This window comes from Culex quinquefasciatus, chromosome 2 (assembly GCF_015732765.1).
Source record: "Culex quinquefasciatus strain JHB chromosome 2, VPISU_Cqui_1.0_pri_paternal, whole genome shotgun sequence".
Classification (NCBI taxonomy): domain Eukaryota; kingdom Metazoa; phylum Arthropoda; class Insecta; order Diptera; family Culicidae; genus Culex; species Culex quinquefasciatus.
The window spans coordinates 114,423,328-114,431,574 of record NC_051862.1 but is presented as its reverse complement, the minus strand read 5'-3'; the positions used below and the strand labels follow the sequence as shown (position 1 = coordinate 114,431,574).

General features: G+C 39.6%; 1 protein-coding gene across 1 annotated transcript; it reads left to right on the top strand.

The window, feature by feature from the left end:
- Positions 1-281: 281 nt before the first annotated feature.
- On the top strand, positions 282-1,050 carry LOC6042613 (40S ribosomal protein S14). Its single transcript, XM_038254493.1, has 2 exons — positions 282-588; positions 648-1,050. The coding sequence occupies exon 2, from the start codon at positions 689-691 to the stop codon at positions 923-925; it is 237 nt and encodes a 78-aa protein (XP_038110421.1). The 5' UTR covers positions 282-588; positions 648-688; the 3' UTR covers positions 926-1,050.
- The last annotated feature ends 7,197 nt before the right edge of the window (positions 1,051-8,247 follow it).

Below are 8,247 nucleotides of genomic sequence, written 5' to 3'. Positions count from 1 at the left end.
GCAACCAACCCGGATTATCCGTAACATGGTCCTGGTGGACCAATTTCGGTAATTCCACAAGTACACTTTCCGACATGTCAAACAACACTGATTTTTGATCAGGAACTCAAATTTGACATCCTCAGTACGTTTTGGTGCCATTTATCCACCCAGCCATCAACCCGGAATATCCGTAACATTGTTCCGATGGACCAATTGCGGTAACCAAGTAACCACAAGCACTAAATCAAAACTCTAAATTCACTCTAAATAAACATTCCCGATGCTATGACACTTTAAATAGTCTTTCCAAATGTTTCGAAACATTTGTAGCTTGAAACATTATTACCTACCGTATAATGACATAGAACAGCCAATTAAAGTTTCGAAGCATTTTGCACAACAATGTTTTGAAGCATTAATGGTAAGCTTCATATATCAATGTAAATAAAGCTTTTAATGTTATATCACATTTTAACATTTCTTAAAATGTTTCAAAACACTAACATAACACTAGTGAGGGCAATAAAAGTTTGACAGTATTTCGTGGTATTTTTATGTTTGCTGTAGGTAAAATCGTTCGGCGCACGGTTTAGCGTCTATAAAAATGTGAGTCAATTATACTTAGTTTAACTGGGCTTAGTATTAAACTATTCTTTTTTTTCCAGAACAGCTCCTTATCGTCACAAGATACAATTTTCTAGTTACGATGGCTTCCTGCAAAAACAAAACTATAAAGGAGGAGTTTTCGCTCTACGCCAGCTTCAACGACACTTTCGTCCACGTCACGGATCTTTCGGGCAAAGAAACTATCTCCCTCGTCACCGGGGGCATGAAGGCCAAGGCCGATCGTGACGGGGCTCCGCCCTACGCCGCTTTGTTGGCTGCTCAGGACGTCGCCGATAAGTGCAAGTCGCTCGGAATCACGCTGGGTGCCAACGGCTGAAACCGCACTAAGACCCCGGGACCGGGTGCCCAGTCGACGCTCCGTGCTCTGTCCTGTTCGCCAAAGAATTTTGTGAATATTTTTTAGTGCTATTAGTGTAAAAATTAATAAATGCTCTGTTTCAATCTGGCCAGTGTTTCAATTTTTCCTGAAGTTGTTCCTCAAGGATGACTTAGTCGGCAAAAATCATTTGAATAAACATATTTCAGGACGGACGAGACGGTTGGCGCAGGGCATCTACATAGGTGAAACATCTCAGTACACGCAGTTTAGAATATCGAAAGCAAAGCAACACAGCAAAAAAAAACAAACAAACTTTCAAAATCGTCATCCCAGCTTGAAAGCTCTCTCCCAAGAGAGAGAAAGAGCTGCGCAAAGCTTTTTGATTTTTCTATTTTTGTTCTGTCGGTAAAGTAGTATTTTGACGTTTTACCGCTGTAGTTGTGCTAAGTGTGCACAACTACTTAAAATTGATTTAAATTGGATTTTTGAGTTAGGCTAACTGTGATATTGGTTAGTGGCTGATTTTGTTACGTAGTTTTTTTTTGGATTGAACGACCCCTGCAGTTGTGCTAAATGTGCACAACAAGAGTTCCCAAATGAACCGGTTAGGCTAGGTTCACCTATTGCTTCGGCTTAAACCTCCCTTTGTGGTTCAATCCTGGTTCAGTGAACCATGAACCATTCGTTACACCGCAACATTCGTTACACCGCAACATTCGTTACACCGTAGTATGGATACACCGTAATATTCTTTACAACGCATCATTCGTTACACCGTAACATTCGTTACACCGTAACATTCGTTACACCGTAACATTCGTTACACCGTAACATTCGTTACATCTTAACATTCGTTACACCGTAGTGTAGTTACACCGTAACATTCGTTACACCGTAACATTCGTCACACCGCATCATTCGTTACACCGTAACATTCATTACACCGTAATATTCGTTACACCGTATCATTCGTTACACCGTAACATTCGTTACACCGTAGTGTGGTTACACCGTAACATTCGTTACACCGTAACATTCGTCACACCGCATCATTCGTTACACCGTAACATTCATTACACCGTATAATTCGTTACACCGTAACATTCGTCACACCGCATCATTCGTTACACCGTAACATTCATTACACCGTATAATTCGTTACACCGTAACATTCGTTACACCGTAACATTCGTTATACCGTATCATTCGTTACACCGTAACATTCATTACACCGTATCATTCGTTACACCGTAACATTCATTACACCGTATCATTCGTTACACCGTAACATTCGTTACACCGTAACATTCGTTACACCGTAACATTCGTTACACCGTAACATTCGTTACACCGTATCATTCGTCACACCGCATCATTCGTTACACCGTAACATTCATTACACCGTATGATTCGTTACACCGTAACATTCGTTACACCGTATCATTCATTACACCGTATCATTCGTTACACCGTAACATTCATCACACCGTATCATTCGTCACACCGTAACATTCGTTACAACGTAACATTCGTTACACCGTAACAATCGTTACACCGTAACATTCGTTACACCGTAACATTCGTTACACCGTAACATTCGTTACACCGTAACATTCGTCACACCGCATCATTCGTTACACCGTAACATTCGTTACACCGTAACATTCGTTACACCGTAACATTCGTTACACCGTAACATTCGTTACACCGTAACATTCGCTACAACGTAACATTCGTCACACCGTAACATTCGTTACACCGTAACATTCGTTACACCGTAACATTCGTTACACCGCAGTATGGTTACACCGTAGTATGGTTACACCGTAGTATGGTTACACCGTAAAATTGTTATACCGCAACATTCGTTGCATCGTAGCATTTTTTACACCGTGACATTCGTTACACCGTAATACACCGCAATTAAAGCATTTGTTCAGTCGTTGTGCACACTTAGCACAACTGCAGGGGTCATCCATTAAAACTACGTAGGGGAAAGTGGGGCAAGTGTAACAAGCTAAGGAAATGCTCGTTATAACCCATCAAAAACGTTAAAAATCTGTCGGATTTTTGCCTTCCTCACCTCACTGAGGCAAGGCTATAAAATCACTCAAAAATTTAACTTTTTAAATAAGCCTTCTAGATATACCTTCACGTATACATATCGGGTCAGAATCAAATTCTGAGCAAATGTCTGTGCGTGTGGATGAACGTAGAATTTTTTTTCTCACTCACTTTTCTCGGAACTGGCCCGACCGATTTTGTCCTTCAAAAGTTATGTTAGAAAAACTGTTTTGATTGATACTAAAAAGGGTCATTATTTACATAATTTGAAAGCTCCGGCGGATAGCTGTCGGAATTTTCCGCTCAGTGCACGCCGTGCACGCACACAAACACTGCAGTGCTTTCAAATGAATAATTAAATTTATCATACACAGAAAAAAATATTTCTGTAAATTTACATTATTTATCATGTACCAAAAGGTATCATGATAAATGATGTATATTTACATTAGGTTCATTGGAAATTTACATTAGATTCATTGGAAATTTACATTAGTTTTGAAAATTTACATTTGTTTTGGAATTTACATTACTTTTGGAATTTACATTAGTTCAAATCAACTAATTCTGATTGGCCAATGGGAATGAGAAGCTTGGACTGCAGTAGGAAAAGGGTGTGGCCTATGTTCTATTTCAAAATGAGTGAAGCGGGCAGCAAAAGGAAATTCGGATTTTAAAAAGTTGTTTCACAGGTAAGGGACGCTTTCTCGTCGACGGCCAAGTGAATAACGCTGGACTGGAATCGAACGGACGACGGGTAGAATGTTCGGTGTTACTGCTGCTACCCGCTGCCGACTGAGCCATCTTCGCATTTTATAAACGAGCGGCTAAAGCATCAACTTGTTCAGGGCGAGGTCAGGCAGTGGGCCAGCGAAGTATGAGAGCGATAGAAAGAGAACCCAATATTACTATTTTTAGTTCGGGTAGTTTTGAAGTCAACGTTTGGCAGAAATACATTGGATATATGATTTACATTAAATAGGAATTTACAGGAAGCCGAACACGGGTAGAAATTCATCAGATTTGAGTTTCCATGCTCAACGTTTCCATTAGATTTATGATTTCCATTAGATTTAGATTTACATTGGAGTAATTTCCATGACTTTTTACTCTTTACATCATATTTCAACATTACATTGAGTGAGTTTACATAAGAAACAGTAATTACGTGCTGTGTAAATTTACATATTTTTTTCTGTGTAGATGGCAGCACTCAGATGTATAGTGTCTTTACTAAGTAAGCGTTAGCCAAAGCTTTCAGGAGGAAGGCAGCAACCACCTTCTGGTGGATAAAGTAACGTTTTTTATAATCATCTTATTCCAGGTCTTGACTAAGACTTTGATAGAAGAAGTTTTAAAAAAATCCTGTTTTTTAATGTAAAAAATTGATTTAAAAAAAATGATTTTCCGTACGTTCTTCTCAACTAGTGGGGCAAGACGAACAACCCGTTGGGGCAAGAGGAACAATGCATGAAATAACATGTTAATTTGCTAACAATTGAACTGTTATCACTTAGGTACATCAGATTAGAATGTATTTGAAACGTTTCTTAAATTTTTAGATTAATTAATAATATTTTACTAAAAAATTGATCGTTTATACAAAAACAAATTATTACTTAGATGAAAAAAAGGAAATTTTCATAATATTTTGTATGGATTTTTTTTTATCAATTGTTTATCAGTTTTTAAGTACTTTTATGTATTTATTTCCCAATTAAATATGATGTTGCAGCAATTCGTATTTTTTCCATAATAAAAATCCATATGGTACACTTGCCCCACCTGGATAAGGTTTTTTAAAAGCTCTCAACAAAAATAGCCAAAAGTTAAATCATACTTTATAATAGGTGCAAGTCATTGGTAGGGACACTACTGATCTAGGAAAAATAGCATTTTGATAAAATGAGCCTTAAATCGAACCCTAAGCCTTATTTTGTACTTTCCAAATATTATAAGAAAACAAAGGTTTTGAAAAAAACTTCATTAAATCTCATGCCCCGTGGCGTTTACGTCGTTTTGGCGGTTATGTGGTAGTAGAATCAGCTAATTGCATTGCTAGCAACAATTCCTCATACTGGAAATAATCAAAATTGTAAAAATTACGGCCGTACGAGCGATTGTTCCTCTTGCCCCATATGGTCGTCTTGCCCCACCTTCCCCTAACAATAAAATCCATTAATAATTCTCACACTTAGCCTAACCCAAATATCCAATTTAAAACATTGTTAAGTCGTTGTGCACACTTAGAACAACTGCAGGGGTCGTCCAATCCAAAAACTACGTAACAATAACATCCACCTACCAATGTCATACTTAGGGGTCATCCAATTTAAAAAAAAAAACTCTGCCGCTAAATAACTATTTGACACACTTCGTCTAACTTACAACTTCTTCACGTATCCAAATGTGCACACTTGTGCTAATTGCTTTCCAAAATAGTGCTCCATAATATTGCTCATACTAGTAAGGACACCTGGCAATTTACCATAATATTATAGTGTAATCGTATTTTTATGGATTTGCGTGTTTTCAAAAGGTCAAGCCATGATGAAAAATAAGAGAGCACATCCATGATGCGTTCGAAAATGTCAGTTAGTACAAATGGTTGCAGGAGATATCTCCGCGTAGGAAACGAATTTTTCAGATCTCTTAGAAGCGTTTTGCAGGGAATTCAATTAGCTAAAAGATGTCATCATTAACTCATTTTGGCCCAAAAGTCAGTTAGTACATCAGAGCACAGAGGCATCGAGCTGCGTGCGATTCGTTTACGGCCTGAACCGGTACGCTCGTGTAAGCCACCTCCAGAAATCCTTAGTTGGCTGCCCGCTGGATAGACTGTTCCCTTACCGTTCCTGCCTCTTCATCCGGAAATTGTTCACAACGCGTTCCCCACCACTACTGTACCAGAAACTAGTACCCTTCCGAGGCCGTCGCCAGCAAAACCTGATCCTTCCACGAAACAACACGTTGGCCTACGCGAGTTCGCTGTTCGTCAGGGGTGCGGTATACTGGAACATGCTGCCTGCTGAACTGAAGCAAACGACTTCGCAAGCAACTTTTAAGAGCGGCTGCTTGGCTTTCTGGAACCGACCGCAGCCGTAGTAAACGTGTGTAACCACTGTCGCGCTCGGAGGTCCCGGGGCCCCCTAACCACAAGCTATAGGAAGAGTGGCATAGGGACAACCCTCCGGCTCCTCCGGGGTGCCTGGTAGACACGCCACGCCAGCTGAAAAATCCACGGAGGTGCTCAAGTGACCCGGGGCCCCCCTAACCACAAGTTACATGAAGAGTGGAATAGGGACAACCCCCCGGGCATTTGAGCCCCCTGGATGAGGTCGCATAAGGGGCAAACCCCCATCCCCTCGGACGAACCCTGGACTACGCTGGAATATCAACGCTGAGACGAGAAAAGGCGAGACGTCAACGAGAAAGACGACATCATCCTGTGGAGAACCCGTAAATTTAGCGTAATTGTATTTTAAACGTAATGACACCGGAGGTAGCAATTTAAAAAGGTGTAAGCCTTACGCTGCTTATGTACACACATACTTTCTAAAGGCAGGGCAATCTTTTGTTTTTGAAAATATACTGATTAAGTCGGTTAAACTATTGATTTAAGCCTATTTTAGTTTGTATGGGAATTCTGTGCAAAGTTGATTTAAGCCTATTTTAGTTTGTATGGAAAAAATAAAATTGTCGAAATCTAATAATCACAACAACTTTTCAGTTTCTTTTTGGGTCCTAAGCAACTCCCCAAAGTTTGGGAAAGATTGGTTTAGTCTTCACTATGCGCAAAGCGATTCAATTTTCCATGTAAATTTGTATGGGAAAACCCATTTTTGGATTTTGATATTTATAAATTTCACGCGTCACGCTGTACTTACTGGATTCAAATTTGAATATTCTGAAAGATGCTCTACAACTTTCCCGAAGAGAGTATAGCGCTAACTTGCTCCTATAAAAAAAAACAGCGTGTTCAAAACTCGTCTAAAACGTGTTTTTTGCTCGAAAAACACGTTTTAGACGAGTTTGAGGACGCTGTATCTTCTTTCAGGAGAAAGTTAGCACCATACTCTCTTCGTGAAAGTTGTAGAGCACCTTCCACAGCATCCGAATATGAATTTGGTTTTAGTACAGCGTGAAACTTGGATTTTTTAAATATTAAAATTCAAAAAAAAGATTTTTTCCCATACAAATTTATATGGAAAATTTAATCGCTTTGCGCAAAGTGAAGACTAAACCAATCTTTCCCAAACTTTGGGGAGTTGTTTAGGATCCCAAAAGGAACTGAAAAAATGCTGTACTGGAAAATTGATTTGATATCACACCCCATTGTGATGGTAAGACGATGTGAGGGGGGGGGAGAGGTTTTGACATTTTTATGCCCGCATCTGGCCCGTCGCCTATTTCGTCGGTCGTTGAGCCGACGGTCGTTTCTAACGACCGAGTCCTGCAAAGTACTGATCGTATACGTATACAATAGTGAATGGCATTCTTTAGGTCTCAAATAAGCTGTTAACATCATAACAATCGATAGTTTATATAAAAATTTGCTAGAATTTAAGGAAATCGAAACCATAAATTTCTGCTTTGCCTTCCCGGTGCTTCGAACGCCTATGAAAAAATTCAACTGAAATGGTTCGCATTTTCGGTAAACTTCTAATTTTCTTGTATTTAATTGTTTTGGTATTAACTACAGCGTTCAAACAAACTTTAAATGAAAGTTGATGCAGGAAATCATCAAATAACACATAATTGAAAAAAAAAAAAACAAGATGAAGTGTCCGGGTTCCGAAACGTCCGGGAATTCGAATCATGACGTTTTGATTAAGATTTTATTTTTTGTATTTTTGTGTTTAAATATAGTCTGAATATGGCCGAAACCAAGAAGTAGGCCGAAACGTAACGAAGAAGAATTTTGTTTCATTTCTCACCGAAAAACATCAACTAAAGCCAAAAAACAAATTTTAGCACTTTAAAGAGTATGCATTTCAAGATGGCTGACTGTCAAGCGAGGGGAATCTAGCGGAAATGTTCGGTTCGGAAACGGCGGACTAGTGAACGGACTCTCCGACGAAGCACCGCTGCGAGTATTGTTTGAGGTTATCGAGCTTCGTGTGAGAGATTCCCCGGTGTCACCCATCGTGAACTAGCCGCAACCAGCCTCTATCGGACAGTCAGATGGTCCTAAGAGTGCACCACTTATAGGAGGAGTATATTTGTCCCGTCCGTGTGGATCAATCGGACCGCGT